Genomic DNA, 20,684 nt, shown 5'->3' with positions numbered 1-20,684 from the left:
AATCAGCAGCTGAAGACCAGACAGGAGAACAATACTCAAAACAAGGTAGAATGAAAGAATTAAAACACTTCTTCAGAATAGATTGATCACTGAAAATCTTGAAAGACTTTCTCAATAAGCCTATTTTTTGTGCAATTGAAGACGACACAGACCTTAGATGTTTCTCAAAAGTAAATTTGCTGTCGAGAATCACACCTAAAATTTTGAAAGTGTCATACAAATTTAAAGAAACATTATCAATACTAAGATCCGGATGTTGAGGAGCCACCGTCCTTGACCTACTTACAATCATACTTTGAGTTTTGTTAGGATTCAACTTCATATCCCATAATTTGCACCATGCACTAATTCTAGCTAAATCTCTATTAAGGGATTCACCAACCCCAGATCTACATTCAAGGGATGGAATTGATGCAAAGAGAGTAGCATCATCTGCATATGCAACAAGCTTGTTTTCTAGGCCAAACCACATGTCATGTGTATATAGTATGAAAAGTAATAGGCCAAGAACACTGCCCTGTGGAACACCGGATATCACATTCCTATAATCACTATGGTGCCCATCAACAACAACTCTTTGAGATCTATTACTTAAAAAATCAATAATAATGCTAAGAAACGACCCACCCACTCCCAACTGTTTCAGTTTGAAAACAAGGGCCTCATGATTAACACGGTCAAAGGCAGCACTAAAATCAAGGCCAATCATACGAACTTCCTGACCACAATCAAGTAATGATTAATAGGATTAAGGATAGAACAGAGAATGCAATCTTAGAAGTACAGGGTGGTTTTAGAAGAGGTAGGGGTTGTATGAATCAGATAGGGTGTGTGAGAGAAGGAAGTTGAGAGTTAATGTGGGTAAGAGTAAGGTTATGAGATGTACGAGAAGGGAAGGTGGTGCAAGGTTGAACGTCTTGTTGAATGGAGAGTTACTTGAAGAGGTGGATCAGTTTAAGTACTTGGGGTCTGTTGTTGCAGCAAATGGTGGAGTGGAAGCAGATGTACGTCAGAGAGTGAATGAAGGTTGCAAAGTGTTGGGGGCAGTTAAGGGAGTAGTAAAAAATAGAGGGTTGGGCATGAATGTAGAGTTCTATATGAGAAAGTGATTGTACCAACTGTGATGTATGGATCGGAGTTGTGGGGAATGAAAGTGATGGAGAGACAGGGTTTCAATCTCAGAAAACAGTTGTGTGTTTTGGAAAGCCTTAGGTTCTTGAGATTAACATCCATTACAAGGAACCTACATGTATAAATAACCCACCATCTTAATGTTTGGCACCCTAATCCAGCCATGCACGAGCTGTATTACTGGTTTTTGCAGTTTTCATTACTTCTGGAGAAACTGAATCCTCCAAAGTAATTGCCCATGCTCAATCACATGCTCATTGTATGTGTTTTCCATTACTTTGAAGTTAACATAACATGCTTATACAGTAAAACATTACCATTTGTAGGTATGCTATTCACAAATTTGAAGGAAGGGCCAGGTATTCCTTTAAGCAATATTTATGTATATATCTTCACAATTATATAACACCACAAAAAAAAAACCGCTTTGAGAAATGAATCCACATCAACAGGAGAGGCTCATAAAAATAAATAAAATTTATGGAGAGATATTGTACTGTATTTTACATACAGGTATACAGTAGTAAGATAGTGTATCTTTAGATAATGCAAGTAAATGATAAATCTAACTCCTATTTTACAGGAACCATAAAAATGAGACAGTATGTTAATAACACTTTTGCTTACCTGCATAAAGAATGTCTTGGGTAAGGGGTTCTTCTCCATTTTTTACCCCATTGATTAAAAACAAGTGTGGACGATACAGCACTCCAGTTTGCAAGAGGAGGATAAAACAAAGAAGCTGGGAACACAAGGAAAGCCCCTACCATAGCAGATTTCAGGCTACCTTGCTCCCGACCAATGTTTCCAATGTTCCACACAGCTGAAAAAAAATAAATAAGATGACACTGAAAATGGAAGTTAAATAGCAAATAACCTACAAGATACAGTAATGAACAGTTTGTTAAGAATATCATACCACTTACCCTGTGTATAGTAACATTTGAATAAATGAACTAATGAGTAAGCTATTTTGGACCAGACAATAATAGTTAGCCACTTTACTATATGCTACATTATTATGAAACTCCACAGGGGATTTGGAAAATACAATTTTTATTCCAATTCTGTTTATAAATCAGATAAAATTTGGCAAAAATAAAATTAATCACATAAAAGTTTACTATTAATATGAAAAGTGAATTAAATAGTACTGGTATACTTTAACCCTCCTATAGAGATTGATTGATTGATTTAAAGTTTTCAGGCATCCTGACATCTAAGGTCATTGACGCCGGTAACATTTAATTTATGCATACAAAAAATAAAAAATAAAATAAAATAAAAGATAAAAGAGAATTCAATTAAAATCATAAAAGTTGAATGTCATAAAAGTTAAATATTTTTCAGAAGACCTGCTTCTGAAATAAATCTAAAAATGCCACTTGCATGGTAGGACACATCATTTCCAAGAATCTTGGCAAGGATGAACCTGCCACCCTCACCTCGAGTCTCAAACAAATATCTTTTCCTTAAGTTGTTATAATTGGGGCATTCGGTCAACAAATGCCTTACTGTTAGAGGTACTAAACAGTCGTCACAATACGGTTGCTGTTGGCCCTTCAGCAGAAACTCGTGTGTCAACCGAGTGTGACCAATACGGAGACGACAAAGAGACGTCTCCCATTTTCGGGGCATCGTATTATACCTCCAAGGAGATATGTCATTTGTTACCTCTCGCATTTTATTACCATCTAGGCTATCCCATTGCTGTTGCCATTTATTGCAAACCAATTTCTTGATGTCAGGTAAGAAATCATTACAGGGAATGGGATACCTTCTTGGCAGCAACTCGGATGCAGCATTCTTAGCCAGTGAATCTGCCTTCTCATTCCCAGACACACCTACATGTGCTGAAACCCAACAAAATTGAACTGTTATACCTCTCCGTCCAATAATAAAAAGCCATTCTAAAATCTTTAAAACTAGAGGGTTATTAGAATTAAAAACTTCTATAGCTTGAAGGACACTCCTTGCATCACTAAAAATTGTAAAATTACCCTCCTTCTCCAACGCTATTTTCTCAATAGCGGTTAATATGCCATACAGTTCGGCAGTAAATATGGAAGCGGTCAGAGGAAGTGCACCTCTACAATTAAAACCATTACTATGTACTCCAAATCCAACGCCAGCATCAGATTTGGAGCCATCAGTATAGATAAAAGTTCTTTAACATGTTCATTAAAAAGAGACCTGGCTTCTAGGTCTGACATATTCTTCTTATCTCCAATAAAATATTTACAAAAAGATATCTCTGGTAACTTCCATGGAGGCGTTGACGATACCTTGAATGGAAGTACCTTATTTCTAATTATATCCAGACTATTTAATAATCGTTTCACCCGAAAGCCAAAAGGTTGAGGAGATTTTGGGTGCAACTCAAAGTATGATGCGTGTCTTACAAGGCTTGCAGTCTGAAAGGCTAGAGAGTTAGGGAGTCTTTGCAATCTAAACCAATACCGAATAATGGAAGACATTCGGTAAAGGTCTAGAGGTAACTCTCCAGCATCAACAAGGAGACTTGGGATAGGCGAGGTTTTAAAAGCTCCAGTAGACAATCTAATACCTGCATGATGTATCGAGTCTAATATTTTTAACCGGCTTGGGGTGGCTGAAGAATATATTTCACAACCATAACTAATTTTGGAAAAAATCAAGGCCTTGTATAATTTTAGAATAGTATTGCGGTCTGCCCCCCATGATGTATGGGACAATACTTTTAAGATATTCAGAGCTTCAACACATTTAGCTTTTAACGCTTTTAAGTGAGAAACCCACGTAAGCCTACAATCAAATATCAAACCTAAAAATTTAGCTTCTCTTGCACATGGTATCCGTTGACCTTTAATGTATATATCCGGGTCTGGATGTACTCTCCGGATACGACAAAAATGGACAATGGTAGTTTTACTTGTCGAGAACTTAAATCCATTCATGTCAGCCCACTGGATAATCTTATCAATAGAGTTGGATTTTTCTCTCAACCATTGCCATTCTAGTGCCAGCAAATGATATTGAGAGATCATCCACAAATAATGTTGAGAGAACATCCTGGGGAATGGCTGAGGATATCCCATTAATTGCTAGTGCAAAAAGGGTTACACTCAGCACACTACCCTGAGGAACTCCTTCTTCCTGGCACTTACTCTCTGATAGAGTTTCTCCAACTCTCACTTGAAAAACTCTACGTGAAAGAAATGCCTGAATAAATAGTGGCAGCTCTCCTCTCAATCCCAATTCATGAATGGTTTTAAGTATACCATATCTCCATGTGGTATCATATGCCTTTTCAAGGTCAAAAAATACTGTAACATGGTGCTGTTTGGAAGCAAAGGCTTCACAAATAGAAGACTCTAGTCGTATCAACACATCAGTCGTTGAGTGCATTTTTCGGAATCCACATTGAATCGGTGATAAAATACCTTTCTTTTCAAGGTACCACATCAGCCTTGCATTGACCATCTTCTCCATGATTTTACATAAACAAGATGTCAATGCAATAGGACGATAGTTTGCTGCTAAAAACTTGTCTTTACCGGGTTTTAAAAAGGCTAAAATAATGGCTAGTTCCCAAACACTTGGGTAACTATGATCATGCCATATTCTATTAATAATACTTAAAATAAATAGCTTTGTATTAAAATGTACATGTTTAATCATTGCATATGGAATTCCATCGGGTCCAGGGGCTGTATCATTGCAATGAGCAAGTGCGGAATCAAATTCTCTTTCAGTGAAAGGAAAATTATACGACTCTTCCCTTCTTGTTGCAAAATTTAAAATTTTCTTTTCTTCAGTGCTCCTATACTGGTGACAAGGGGCTCCTTCACACTTGCTGGATACATTTGAAAAATGATTAGCCAGGGCATTGCTAACATCATTTGCTTCAGTTACATACTGGCCATTCACCTTCAACACTGGTGGTGGGTTGGGGGTGAATTTGCCAGCTATCTTTTTTACTTTCCTCCACACAGAAGATGGTGGTGTTCTACTGTTAATGGAGGAAACAAAAGACATCCATGACTGGCGCCTTGCTTCTTTCATGGCACGACGGAACTGTGCTCTACATTTCTTGTACATAATCAAATTCTCATCAGTTCTGCGTCTACGCGATAGTGTTAGAGATCTTCTTGTGGCTCTGTGGAGGGCAGTTAGTTCTGAAGACCACCACGGGACTGGTCGTCGTTTGAATAACCCTGTTGTTTTGGGAATTGAATTGACTCCTTCTGTATGGAGAGTTCCATTCAGTAAGTCTATGGCATCATCGATATTTTCAATTTGTCCTGCATCCCCCTCAATTTCGCTTAGCTCACGAAATTTATCCCAGTCCGCCTTGTCAAGATTCCATCGTGGCGATCCCTGTAAAGGTGGACCATTGTTGGTGTTTATAATGATTGGTGCATGATCACTAGTATGCCAATCATCTAATGTTCTCCAATCGAAGTCGAGAAGGCAATTAGAGCTTACGATTGATAGGTCAATACATGAAAAGGTACCTGTCTGGACATGAAAGTGTGTGGGCTCTCCTGTATTAAGGAGTCCCACATCTTCATTTTCCACAATTGATGATATGATATTTCCCTTCGTGTTTGCTAAAACATCACCCCACAAAGGATGTCTACCATTCAAATCTACAAGTAAAAGAAAAGGTTGAGGGAGTTGTTGAATCACCTCCACTAAGTTATCATACAAAATGTTATCATTTGGAGGCAAGTACAGAGAACAAATTGTATATTTTTTCGCCCTATGTCAATCTGTATAACCACTGTCTGCAGAGGTGTACGAATAGACAGAGAAACTTGGGGAACATCTCGACGAACGTATATGAGACTTCCGCCATGGCTCCCCACTTGGTGATCATATGGTGTCCTATAACTAATATATTCGCGAGGACAAGGGGTATTATGATCAAGTTTGCTCTCCTGTAGACAAATAATTATGGGGGAATGCTCATGAATAAGGAGCTTAAGTTCTTCATATTTGGCCCTTAAACCCTGACAATTCCATTGCAAAATGGAGGAAAAAACTATGGTTTATAATTTGGTAGACCCTTGGATGGAGTCTTCCCATTAGCAGTTTTTGATCTAACACTATTTTTAGGTGGTTTTATTAAAGAGGGTCTTGATAGATTGGGTTTGGCATTTATGATTTTCTTTTTGTCTTTTTGATCTGATTGTTGAGGAGGTTGGTGGACCTCCACTTGAATTTCCGATTTATTTAAATTGACTTCCAGATCAGAAATATCAACAGACAAATCATCATATTTATTTGACGTCGTAATTTTGATATTTCTTATGGAAGGGGGCGAGAGAGATGGAGGTCTCTCTCTTTTCTGATTAGTAGGTTTTGAGCTACCAGGTTTTTGCACCTTCCTCAATACAGGTGCACCTGGTAACTTGGTGTCAGGTGGCATCTCCATCAAATCAGGCAAGGACATGGCCTGGGAGAGGTTAGTACTATTGTTGGTAATGGGGGACGAAGGCTGTACAGAAATGGGCAATGACCCATTTTTAATACGCTGTGGCAGAGCCTCAGAAGGCAATATGATTACCTTGTCATGCAGTACTTTATTATCAGAGGTTGTATTTCTTTTCTTAGGATTACTGGCAGTGCTAGGTGGGGTTGCCGTCTCCTGTGGTAAATTTACCTTTGATTTTAAGGCCTTTGCATAGCTGGTTGATTTATTCAACAGTCTTTTTGCATGTCCCACACTTATGTGTTCTAAACTTGATTTGTTTAGGGCAGCTTCCTCCAACTTATACAGTTCGCATCTCCTATCAGTTGATTTATGATTCAAATTGCAATTTGAACACCTGGCCTCAAGTGTACATTCTCCATGATAAGTTTTGGAGCAAATACCACACATTTTTCCATTTTTGCAAACTTTGGATGGGTGTCCAAATTTAAAACAATTAAAACATTGCAGGGGCTTTTGTTTGAAAGGCCAAACTTTAATTCTTTCATTTTCAATAAAAATATGGAAAGGTACATCAGCATCCTGGAAAGTAAGTATAATCATTGAAGTTCCAGGAACCTTATGCACTTTCCATACATTTAATGGACACATAGAAAGTATCTCCTCCTCTGTAAATTCGTACAGGTCCTTATTAAAGACCACTCCTCTTCCATAACTAAAATTTAGATGAGGTTTCATTTCCAATGTAATTTCATCACTGCCTGTCTGTAAGTTAGACAGTATTGCAGACTGAGTCGAAGATTTGGCATGGATGAGATAACTATTCTTCCCAAAACGAGATATATCTCCAGGTGCTATGGTTCCTACTTTTTTTTTGGATAAACTTACATATCTTAAAATAATTTCCTATTATCCCTTTAGGTTCAGCTAAGAGCCACATTGGTGGTTTGGGTTTTCTCTGTGAAGGCATGGGTACATTTCTATCTTTTTCAAACCAATCAGCAGGTTTGTACACATCCAATTCCTCTGGGACCTTATCACAAAGAGCTCCCATGATGTTCAATTCGTTAATTTTGATACTACTAATATTACTTATGGCATTAAACGCTTCATCATGACTTTCAAAAGATATCCAAGAGTCCCATTTTTCATCTCCAAGTCTCATCCTTATTTCCTTTATCAATCCATAGCACTCAAATGCTCTATATATATCATCATAATTTGTCTCTAATGGGATTTGGGAAACATGAAGGAATCGTAGTTTCCCTGTGTTACCCAAATTGCTAGATTTTTTAACATCAGTAGAGTGGTCCTTTTTAGTTCGAAGGTCGTCAACAGAATTTTCCTTAATTACAGTAGCAGAAGTTGTCAACAGTGCCGGGGGGGAGTCAGCAAATCCAGGGGATGGCGAGTCAGCATTTGAAGGGTCCATATTTAAGGGTGGGATTTTCATGTTTTTTGTTGTTGTTTTGTTGGGGTACCTGCTTGAGAATTATAAGAAAGTATCATACGTTGGAAAGGAAATTTGTATTCTCCACTATCGGCACAATGAGACTATACTTCCCAGATGGTCCACTCCATACCCTACCCAAAGGATAGCGTCAAAACAGATATAGAGGCACAGGTGTAAGCTAAACCCGCCTGTTAGGACTGAGACCAAGGTAATATGGAATCATCCTCCCCATATCTGTAATGATGGGCTTCCGGCCAAAAGCCAAGAGTCCCACCTCAAGGATTGGATCCCCCTGGATTCCGATGACCCAACCCTTGAGAGTAGTTCTGCCAAAAAGGTCCAAACCATCTTTGGGATGGCTGAGATCATCCAATACTCTCATATATAGCTTTGAATGCGAATACCTCCCAACCGTGATTCCTTCTCCCATTCATCTAAGCAGGCAGTAATAACGAATGTGGAAATATCCACGCCATTTAAATAAAATAGAAAAAAAAGATAAATAAATAAATGAACAAATAAAATAAATAAATATATATATGCATACATCTACATATATATATAAGTAAGAAAAATAATAATCATAGAGATAAGACAGCAAGATGAAAGAAAGTTGATAAAATTAGGAGAAGGTCGAAGTAATATTAAGCAGAAGAAAAAGATGAAAGAGAGAAATTTAGATTCGAACTGGGGGAGCAATTTCCCGAAGTTCGAGAGCCCTCTTGCCCGTCACCAAGATTCAGCACGGGAATGAAATGCCGTGCTGAAGCTCAATGACTTCATCAAGGCATTCTCTCATTAAGAGGGCCTCCTATAGAGAGTATAGTACTATAATAATACAATGGATTTTATAGATTTTCCATTTATAATGCACCCTCTAATTTCCTGAGGCATGCAGTTAGCCAGGACTTTACTGTGTTGTCTTCCTTGCTAGGCAGCATCCATAAAGCCACTTTCTCAATATTACTTGTTCATTCATTTACTTTTGTCACCATAATAATCACATACAATTCAATATTCTCCTTTCCAATCAACTTATGTATGTTACAAAAAGCAATTCTAATGAAATTGGTTATTTCTATATACTCACTTGATGTGCATACTGCTTTTGTCTCTGGAATCTTGGCATGTTAACATTGATTCTTAAAATTAAAGAAATTTTCCAGTTTTATTTTCGTCAAATACACTAATACCTCTATTATTATTATTATTACTTGCTGAGCAATAACCCTAATTGGAAAAGAAAGATGCTATAAGTCCAGGGGCTCCAACAGGGAAAATAGCCCAGTGAGGAAAGGAAACAAGGAAAAATGTTATTTTGATAATAAAATAAAGTTTTGAATATACTTACCCGGTGATTATATAGCTGCAACTCTGTTGCCCGACAGACAACTCTACGGTAAAAACTCGCCAGCGATCGCTACACAGGTTGCGGGTGTGCCCAACAGCGCCATCTGTCGTCCAGATACCCAGTACTCGATGTAAACAAAGACTCAATTTTCTCCTCGTCCCACTGCATCTCTATTGGGGAGGAAGGGAGGGTCCTTTAATTTATAATCACCGGGTAAGTATATTCAAAAATTTATTTTTGGGCTCAAGCCATGGCGTCCTGATGGAAGGTTCCTTTTTGGTAGCTTCCTTGGGTAAATAACTACTAAGATATTCCCAGAGAATTTAACCACAGGTTATCACAGAATTCTAACTTCTGGAGCGAGTATCCTAAAGGTTTCCCTTTTAAGACATCGTATATCAACAGGGGACGCATGTATTAACGCGCCACATAGCTATCTACACCCCGAACAGAGTTAATGCTTCGGTGTGTAAGGGCTGAGAATAGCTGGGAGCCGTTCCATAGCTAATCTCATCCGTGGCTACTTTTGGTACTCGAGACGTAAACAAACGGGCGCCATTGCTTAAATGACGTCACGACCGTCTTCATCCTTTGTTCAGTAGCTCGCCCTACTTAGACGGATTTTCCCTGTGCCTTACTTATCGCTTTGCATCTACGTTATGTCGCTACCTTCGGCCTCGCCTTCTTCTGGAAAGTTGAGTACAAGGTTCCAGTATTGTTTAGTTAAGCTCTGACCGTAAAGTAAATATTACTTTCCGAGATATTTGATGTTTTGTGGCAGAGCTGTGCCTCTACCGGACCCGCCATTTTATGGCGTCGTTGTTGTTATGCATGCCTTATTTAGTTAGCCACAACAACGCTTCCGGCCTCATTTACTAATCGATAACATTAGTTTATTTAGTCTTCATAGCTAGGAACTTTTATATCGTGTTTTGACGCTTTTTATCGGTCATCGATTGACCTCATACCAGTCGGCTACTATAGCCCCCAGAGCGCCTATATATCAGTGTTCATGCATGATTTTATTAGTGATCCTAGGCTAAGTTATGAAGATAGTGGCATTATTTTACAATACTTTCGACTGTGATGCAAGTGTTTTTCGCCTTCAGGGACCATATAGGGGATAGGTTAGTTAGTGTCCCTTCCTAACCTAACCTACTTGTAGGACCCCTATATGCTTCCTTCATCCCCCTGCCCTTGGCATTCCCTCTGTTTAGCCTTGATTCCCTTACTAAGTAAAGGGATCAAGCGCCTAACGGAGTATATTATCGCCTCTCAGTCCTCCCTAAGGGAATGAACCCCCCTTAGGGTTGCGTCCGAGAGTGAGGAACGGCTAGCCCTTCCTCTATGGCTAGGACTAGTCTATGACTGTCCTGCGATAGCGATATGTCTTCTATCTTTCCTAGTTCAGGGCTCTTAGCCCTGCTCTAGGTTAGGTTTTGGAAAGGTTATTCTGTCCCCTGCTGAAACTGTACCCATGCACCGTTTCAGCCAGGCTGCCTTATCTTAGGTTAGGGAGTGTCCTCCCTTTCCCTAGTGGCCGCTCTGGTACAGAACCCCTTCCATGGAAGACTCTTCTCTTCTCCCCTCCCCACCTATCTCTTGTATAGCCTAGCCTACACTTAGGTTAGTCTATACCCATCTGTCCCCTGTCCTACAACTCCTCCTTAGGGTGGAGTGATAGGGCTACCTTGAGCTTCTATGTGCAGTCCGCTCTGGTACATATACCCTTCATAGTGTCCTATGGGGTTAGCCACTGGATGTGTTCTGTATGTAGAGGTCTCCCCCTCTTTGGGTGTCCCCTAGCCCTCCCTTGGGCTACCCTAGCTCCCGGTCCTCTGAGACCCCTGCTTCTGGGTGATAGAGCCAGCCTCTATCATGGGTACACCCTCTCAGGGGGGGATGTCTGGGAGTCCATGACTGGACTTCTTACATCCCTCCCCCTGTCTCTCTCACTATCCGGGTGCCGGTCCCTTGCCGCCTCCACTGTCGGCGATACCCGCCTCCTACCTTGGTGACTCTCCCCTTACCCTCATGCCGCCAGCCCCCCGCGTGCCGGGGGACTGCCGACCGCCGCCGGCTCCTGCCGATGGCTCTCCTTCTTCCTCCTAGCTTCGCCGTCCGCCTGCCGGTCGGCCACCGGAGTGCCGGCATCCACTGCCGGCAACCTGGTTCCGCTATAACCATCCTTGTCCCAGTCACCAATCCGGCATCCTCCGACTGCCGGAGCCGCCGCTCCTCTGCCGGCGTGCCGCCGTTGTGCCGGCGGTCGCCACCCTGGTATTACTCTTGACTTATATATTGTCTGTTCTAATGCCAGAAACTCTGCTGGAGCGGCCTCCGGCGTGCCGGAACCCCCCGGAGGCGTCAAGACTACTTGCACCCCCTTCTACTAGCTATCATATGAATACTGATAGCCCTACACTGCAAACAGATGGCCTGTTTACGCTCTTAGATCAGTGCCTTGGTACTGTTCTATTAGTAATCATGCTGTCTCTTTGCATTCTTCAAAATTCCAGCATGCTGCGTGTATCTTAGCGCGGCTGGTTGCCGGAAGCAGTTACCCTAAGGGACCTGTTAGCCCCCTAATTTGGGACTGAGTGGCCTCGGTCCCAAACTTATCCTTGGCATTTTCCATGGAATTCCATTGCCCTATGGACTTCTAAGGAATACTATCCTGTGCCTTCGGCCATCTCGGATTATCCAAGGATAAAGCTTGCGGTAGCCAGCCGGGCGGGATGCATGGAGTATGTTTTCTTTACTACTTCAATCTCTATGCATCACACCCTTCATTAAGTTAAAAATTAATGATTAATATTAACTTAAATTAAGAGCCATTCTTATGACTCCCCCCATACTCATTTTCTCTTTCTTCCACAGGAGGAGCAGATGAAGTGTGACTTCGACTTCTGCGCTGTGAAACGCCCGCACTTCTACGGGCATACGGCTTGCAGGACTCACGCCCCTTGTGCTAACAAGAAAGGGGATTTGAAATTCTGGGACCCGCTGAACTGTACGGTCTGCCAGGCTCACATAGCTGATGGCTTCCATAACTCTCCCTCAGTGGAGATCAGGGACATTGCTCGAGAGAAGCTACGCAAATGGGTGCGTGGCTTCCAGAAGAATGCCACCGGACTGTACCTGGCCACTGAAGAATTGAGGTCACTTCTGTTCCCAAAGGCCTCCCCTGATTCTGTGGTGCCCAAGGATTTGATCCCCACTGTCCAAATTACGGTGGAACCTGATGTAGTCATGGCCCAGTCCATGCACGATTGCCGCCTAGATTCCGATGATGACGAACACATGTCGGATGTCTCGGAGGGTACGGAGAAGACCCTCATGGCTCAAGGAGCTGAAGATGAAGAAGACCAGGTGGAATACGCCGAGTCGGAGCAAGAGGTCGCTCCTCCTTCCATCTCCGCCCCTACTCCTACACCGACGGAAGTGTCTCTCCCGTCTACCTCCACGACCCCGGAACCCTCATCATCCACTCAGGAAATGCTCCGGTTGATTAAAGCCGTCATGGACGACAAGTTAAAGGAGAATCAGGAGTTCATCAGGTCCATGATAGGATCCAAAGAACCGAAGAAGATCTCGGTTAAGGATCTCCCCGCTTGCTCTCATGCCAACCCATGGAGGTATGCTGAGCATATGGTGATAGCGACCGGCAGAATCTTTGTCAGCGACAAGATCGGCTCGGTCCCCCTGGAAGATGTGGAATTCTTCCCCAATTTTGAGGCCTACCCGGACTGTTACGTCCGACTTCGCTCTGAACCTGCCTCTAAAGAAGAGACCGAACCGAAAGAAGAGATACTGTTCGATCTCGCGAAGGCCCAGGCTATGCTAGCCAACACGTTCAAGAGTAGGGGTTTTACCTGCTCTAAGCTTCCGGCCCTGAGCAAGAAGCACCCTACCTACGTCGCACCTGAAGATGCGGTACTTCCATTCATGGAAAAGGCCTTCGCTGCGTGCCTTAAAGCTGTGGAAGAGGGGAAAGCCTGCCCTGCACTGGAGGAGTGCAGACCCTTCTCCATAGTTACTCCCCCTGACGCTCGACACTGGAAGGACATCCAGCATACTTTCGTCGTGGGAAAGCTAGATCCTGACGTCGCCGGACGTCAGTTTAATGAAGACCTCCCGAAGCTCAACGATCACCTCCTTCGTCGGGAACAAGATACGAAGGAGAGGCTCGCAGCATCCATGTCCCACCAAGTCCAACTTGAAATTATGGCCTGTGACACCAGAGTACCAGACCACTACATGGTACTTGCCAAATCCCATATGGCAACCCTGATGAAGGACTTGTACCACTTCATGAAGGCTCGGAGAGCCTGTCGTGAATTCGTGTTCGCAGGTGCCACTGTGAAACACGAACCCCGGAGGCTGATTTCCTCCAACATCTGGGGCAAACACCTCTTTCCTTCTGACCTTGTGAAGGAGATCACTGACAAAGCCGCCACGGAGAATAGGAACCTTCTCCACAAATGGGGCATGTCAAAGAAGAGAAAACCCTCTCAGGACGACGGACCTCAACCTAAGAGGAAAGCCTCAAAACAGAAACCCCAGCAACGTCAACCAAGACGTCAGTTTCCGGGACCCGCTACCTCCCAAGTGGCAGCTCAGCCACAACAGACCTTTCAACTGGTCACCCAACCGGTGTTGTCACAGTCACCGGTCTTCACCCCTGCTTTCGAGCAACAGACGACTACCTTTCGTCCCAAAGGTAGAGGCTCAAACAGAGGTGCAGGCAGAGACGCGTCTCGCCGTCCCTCCAGAGGCAGAGGAGGAAAGGGAGCTAGCGGCCGAGGCAGCAAGCCCTCGGGACACCAGAAGCAATGAAGTGCTTCCGGTGGGAGGAAGACTCCGCCAATTCCAGGATTGTTGGACCTTCGATCCCTGGGCACACAGCATCGTCAAGAAGGGTCTAGGCTGGAGTTGGACTCAACCACCCCCAACATTCCAGCAGTTCTTCCAACAATCAACCCCCCTTCTGGAAGAATATGTCCTAGATCTCTTGAACAAGAAGGTGATAAGGAAGGTAAAGTCCACCAGGTTCCAAGGAAGACTGTTTTGTGTCCCCAAGAAAGACTCCGACAAACTCAGAGTCATTCTGGACTTATCCCCCCCTCAACAAGTTCATAGCGAACGACAAGTTCAAGATGCTGACTCTTCAACAAATAAGGACCCTTCTGCCTCGAGGTTCCTACACGGTCTCCATAGACCTGGCGGATGCCTACTGGCACGTTCCAATGAACCATCACGCTTCCTCCTACCTAGGATTTCGACTCCAAAGGAAAAGCTACGCCTTCGGGGCCATGCCCTTCGGCCTCAATGTGGCCCCTCGGATCTTCACAAAGCTGGCGGACGCCATAGTACAACAGCTCCGCCTCCGAAACGTCCAGGTGATGGCCTACCTCGACGACTGGCTAGTTTGGGCTCCATCGCCCGAGGATTGTGTAAAATCCTGCAACAAAGTCACCCAGTACCTAGAACACCTGGGATTCAAGATAAACGAGAAGAAATCTCGCCTCTCTCCAGCTCAGAAGTTCCAGTGGTTAGGAATCCAATGGAACCTTCAGTCACACCGCCTTTCCATCCCCCAGAAGAAAAGGAAGGAAATAGCAGGGTCTGTCAAGCGACTACTAAAATCCAAACGGATTTCAAGACGCCAGCAGGAACGAGTTCTAGGCTCTCTACAGTTCGCCTCAGTAACAAACCCAGTGCTTCGTGCACAGCTAAAGGATGCCGCGGGAGTCTGGAGACGTTCTGCATCCATCGCTCGAAGAGACCTCAAGAGACGGCTCCCAAACAGACTTCGACTTCTCCTCAAGCCGTGGTTGGAAGCAAAGGCCCTGAAAAGGTCCATTCCTCTTCAACACCCACCTCCATCACTCAACATCCACACGGACGCTTCGCTGGAGGGTTGGGGAGGTCACTCCCACCAAAAACAGGCTTAAGGCACCTGGTCTCCCCTGTTCAAGACGTTCCACAACATCTTGGAGGCCATGGCGGTCCTTCTAACTCTGAAGAAACTATCCCCGCCTCCCTCGATCCACATTCGTCTAACCCTAGACAACTCGGTGGTAGTTCGATGTCTCAATCGCCAAGGCTCAAGATCGCCCCAGATAAATCAGGTACTTCTCCCAATCTTCCGTCTGGCAGAGAAGAAGAAGTGGCACCTGTCTGCAGTTCACCTACAAGGATTCCGCAACGTGACAGCGGATGCTCTATCTCGAACAAACCCGATAGAGTCGGAATGGTCTCTAGACGCAAGATCATTCTCCTTCATCTCTCACCAAGTCCCAGAACTTCAGATAGATCTCTTCGCAACGAGCGACAACAATCAACTTCCTCGGTATGTGGCCCCGTACGAGAACCCCAAGGCAGAAGCAGTGGATGCCATGTCACTGGACTGGAACAGATGGTCCAAGATCTACCTGTTCCCTCCCACCAACCTTCTGCTAAAAGTCCTCTCCAAACTGAGAACCTTCAAAGGGACAGCGGCCCTAGTGGCTCCCAAGTGGCCCCGGAGCAACTGGTACTCCCTGGTCTTGGAGCTGCAGCCCAAGCTGATCCCTCTCCCGGGCCCAGTTCTCTCCCAACAAGTACAGAAGTCGACTGTCTTCGCTTCATCATCGAAAATCAAGGACCTTCATCTCATGATTTTCTCTCCCTAGCCGCAAAGAAGAGGTTTGGGATCTCGAAGAAAAGTCTAGACTTCCTCGAGGAATACAAGACCGAATCCACAAGACGGCAATACGAATCATCCTGGAGAAAATGGGTCTCTTTCGTCAAGACAAAAAATCCTAAAGAAATCACAATTGATTTCTGCATGTCCTTCTTCATTCACCTTCATGGACAAGGATTAGCAGCCAATACGATTTCAACCTGCAAATCGGCCCTGACCAGACCAATTCTGTATGCCTTCCAAATTGATCTGTCCAGCGACATCTTCAATAAACTACCGAAAGCATGTGCTCGTCTACGCCCAGCACCCCCAACGAAACCGATCTCCTGGTCATTAGACAAGGTGCTCCATTTCGCCTCCAACTTGGATAATGATTCATGCCCTCTCAAGGATCTGACTCAGAAAGTTATATTTCTCTTTGCTCTTGCTTCGGGAGCCCGAGTCAGCGAAATAGTGGCATTATCAAGAGAAGAGGGTCACATCCTGTTTACTGATACAGGAGACATTACCCTCTCCCCTGATCCGACGTTTCTCGCCAAAAATGAATTACCCACCAAAAGATGGGGCCCCTGGAGAATATGCCCCCTGAAGGAAGATGTCTCTTTATGCCCAGTAGAGAGCCTCAAGGTCTATCTTCGCAGAACTTCGAACTTTGGTGGAGGCCAACTCTTCAAAGGAAAAACATCGGGCAGCGACCTGTCACTGAAACAACTAAGAGCGAAAATCACCTACTTCATTCGCAGAGCGGATCCTGACAGTACACCCGCCGGTCATGATCCTAGGAAAGTTGCATCATCTCTGAATTTCTTTCAGAGTATGGACTTTGAAAGCCTTAAAAGCTTCACAGGCTGGAAGTCCTCGCGCGTTTTCTTTAAACATTATGCGAAACAAGTGCACGAAGTCAAACATTTTGTGGTAGCCGCAGGTAGTGTTATGAAACCTGCACCTAACTCTGCATAGAACAGTGAGTTACTTGGGACTCTAACTCTTCGGGTGCCTATGTTGACCCTCGAGCGATACATAGTGATGTCGAAAACACTTAGTGCTTTTATAACTGTTCTTATCCCAGGTGAAATGTCATAGTTGTCACACAAGTGCCGCATGCCCTGAGCATGATGTGTTTTAATCAAAGACTAACGTTCCTCGAGAACGAGTGCCTACTAATAAATTTGAAATTCCTTTTCAGATTCAAGAGCAAGTCTTTATTACTATGTACATTATAATTACTGTAAATGAACTTTACTTATTGCTGCAATTCATTTAATTTCTGCATTTGTGAAATAAAATTTCTATTTTATTACCTGTGCGTCTCAATCAGCTCCTACTTACTATGAAATACATGCCTGTCATAGTTTTATTATCCCCTTTTCCTTATGGTTCATGGAGAAATTAAGATACTAACTCTTAATTTATATTCACTCTGATTATGTAATGTTCCAATACGAATACTTACTCTTCATACCCTGGAGATGAAACCAACCTTCTCAGCACACAGTGTCCAACCACCACTGGTCTGCTTTTCAGAATGTTCCAATACGAATGCCAAACATTCATCTTCGTCTCCAAGTTCTTCAAGTTCTTCTATCAGGGTGAATAGCCCTTCAATACCACTTTGACGTCGGCATGGCCCGTGGGAACTTCACTGCCAAGGGGGGCAGGAAGATTCTTCCCTACGGTTCTTTACTAAGATTACTATGCTATTTTGTCAAAGCCCTTGGCACTTACTAATAGGGGAAAATCTACCACGATACATTGATTCTCTGGTATTCTTCCATCAGGACGCCATGGCTTGAGCCCAAAAAACGGATTTTGAGCGAAGCGAAAAATCTATTTTTGGGTGAGATAGCCATGGCGTCCTGATGGACCCTCCCTGCTACTTCGTCCAGTTTTTAGGTCCCACCCTGCTCTGCTGTATCATGGTGATCGGCAAGCAACTGGCTTCAGGATGAAGACGGTCGTGACGTCATTTAAGCAATGGCGCCCGTTTGTTTACGTCTCGAGTACCAAAAGTAGCCACGGATGAGATTAGCTATGGAACGGCTCCCAGCTATTCTCAGCCCTTACACACCGAAGCATTAACTCTGTTCGGGGTGTAGATAGCTATGTGGCGCGTTAATACATGCGTCCCCTGTTGATATACGATGTCTTAAAAGGGAAACCTTTAGGATACTCGCTCCAGAAGTTAGAATTCTGTGATAACCTGTGGTTAAATTCTCTGGGAATATCTTAGTAGTTATTTACCCAAGGAAGCTACCAAAAAGGAACCTTCCATCAGGACGCCATGGCTATCTCACCCAAAAATAGATTTTTCGCTTCGCTCAAAATCCGTTTTTATCATCAAAATAACATTTTTCAATATTTAACTTAGCCGGTGATTATATAGCTGATTCACACCCAGGGGGGTGGGTAGAGACCAGCATTATATGTTTACACTTTTATGAGCTAAGAGTTTTTATTTCATTTTAGAAGTTATCAAAATAACAAAAACAAAATAAATAGTACCTGGTAAGGAAATCGACTTGAACAATTACTCTGCCTTTTAAGTACGTCTTCCTTACGGAGCCTCGCGATCCTCTTAGGATGCTGATCGACCCCTAGGATCTGAAGTATCAAGGGTTGCAACCCATACAACAGGACCTCATCAAAACCCCTAATCTAGGCGCTCTCAAGAAATGACTTTGACCACCCGCCAAATCAACCAGTATGCGAAAGGCTTCTTAGCCTTCCGGACAACCCAAAAAACAACAATAAAAACATTTCAAGAGAAAGATTAAAAGGGTATGGAATTAGGGAATTGTAGTGGTTGAGCCCTCACCCACTACTGCACTCGCTGCTACGAATGGTCCCAGTGTGTAGCAGTTCTTGTAAAGAGACTGGACATCTTTCAAGTAAAAATGACGCGAACACTGACTTGCTTCTCCAATAGGTTGCGTCCATTATACTTTGCAGAGATATATTTTGCTTAAAGGCCACGGAAGTTGTTACAGCTCTAACTTCGTGCGTCTTCACCTTAAGCAAAGTTCGGTCTTCCTCACTCAGATGTGAATGAGCTTCTCGTATTAACAATCTGATAAAGTCTGACCAAGCATTCTTTGACAAAGGCAAGGATGGTTTCTTAACTGAACACCATAAAGCTTCAGATAGGCCTTGTAAAGGTTTAGTACGCTTTAAATAGAACTTAAGAGCTCTAACAGGGCATAAGACTCTTTCTAGTTCATTGCCTACGATCTCCGATAAGCTGGGGATATCGAAAGATTTAGGCCAAGGCCGAGAAGGCAGCTCATTTTTGGCTAGAAAACCAAGTTGTAGCGAACAAGTGGCTTTTTCTGACGAAAATCCTATGTTCTTGCTGAAGGCATGAATCTCACCGACTCTTTTAGCCGAGGCTAAGCATACCAGGAAAAGAGTCTTAAGAGTGAGATCTTTCAGGGAGGCTGATTGTAACGGCTCCAACCTGTCTGACATGAAGAATCTTAGTACCACGTCTAAATTCCATCCAGGGGTAGCCAAACGACGCTCCTTGGTGGTCTCAAAAGACTTAAGGAGGTCTTGCAGATCTTTATGTTTGGAAAGATCTAAGCCTCTATGCCGGAAGACCGATGCCAACATGCTTCTGTAGCCCTTGATAGTGGGAGCTGAAAGGGATCATCCTTTTCTCAGGTATAAGAGAAAAACAGCTATTTGAGCTACAGAGGTACTGGTCGAGGATACAGAAACTGACTTGCACCAGTCTCGGAAGACTTCCCACTTCGATTGGTAGACTCTAATGGAAGACGCTCTCCTTGCTCTAGCAATCGCACTGGCTGCTTCCTTCGAAAAGCCTCTAGCTCTCGAGAGTCTTTCGATAGTCTGAAGGCAGTCAGACGAAGAGCGTGGAGGCTTTGGAGTACCTTCTTTACGTGTGGCTGACGTAGAAGGTCTACCCTTAGAGGAAGACTACTGGGAATGTCTACTAACCATCGAAGTATCTCGGTGAACCATTCTCTCGCGGGCCAGAGGGAAGCAACTAACGTCAACCTTGTCCCTTCGTGAGAGGCGAACTTCTGCAGTACCTTGTTGACAATCTTGAACGGTGGGAATGCGTAGAGATCCAGATGTGACCAATCTAGGAGGAAAGCATCTACAGTAGGGTCCCGAATTATGCGAGAATTTGGTCGATTAATGACCTCGTGTAAATGGAAAATCGCGAATTTCGAAACACACAACAGAAATAATTCCATTGCGGCCATGGCAACCAGCAATTTGCCTATTCAAATGTGTTTACTACCCATTTCCAATACTTTCTTTGTACTATACTGTATTTCTTTATAATATCAAATTGTTTTTGTAAATAAATAAAACATTTAATATACTTTAAAGTTCTAATAACTTGAAAAATGGTTAAAATTACAACCAGGATAGGTGTAAACACCATATATTTCCCGTTATAACACAACCCAAAATACAAATTTTAATGTTTGTCATATCTATTGTATAATACAACTGGTGAATAGCAAAACCATCACTCTATAGACTAGCTTGTTGTATGATTGAAAATCCAGAATTATCAAAATAAAGGCGATTTTATATCATGCGTTTCCTAAACACGCTAAAAAGTACAATAGAAAACGACAACCAATGTTTTGTTTACGTTTATCTCTGATCA

The 20,684-nt window shown here is 43.2% G+C and overlaps 1 protein-coding gene across 3 annotated transcripts in view; it reads right to left on the bottom strand.

Annotated features, from left to right (window-relative positions):
- The window catches only part of wus (TM2 and DnaJ domain-containing protein wurst), a 138,059-nt gene that overhangs the window by 26,685 nt on the left and 90,690 nt on the right, over positions 1-20,684 (bottom strand). For all 3 annotated transcript variants that reach the window (XM_068359816.1, XM_068359823.1, XM_068359811.1), the window contains exon 5: positions 1,759-1,954. In XM_068359816.1, the coding sequence (XP_068215917.1) occupies positions 1,759-1,954 (196 nt within the window). The remainder of the gene's footprint in view (positions 1-1,758; positions 1,955-20,684) is intronic.

The sequence above is a fragment of the Palaemon carinicauda genome, chromosome 2 (assembly GCF_036898095.1).
Source record: "Palaemon carinicauda isolate YSFRI2023 chromosome 2, ASM3689809v2, whole genome shotgun sequence".
In the NCBI taxonomy this organism is placed as follows: Eukaryota; Metazoa; Arthropoda; class Malacostraca; order Decapoda; family Palaemonidae; genus Palaemon; species Palaemon carinicauda.
Note: the sequence above shows the minus strand (reverse complement) of the source record. Positions and strands in the feature narration are given on the sequence as shown.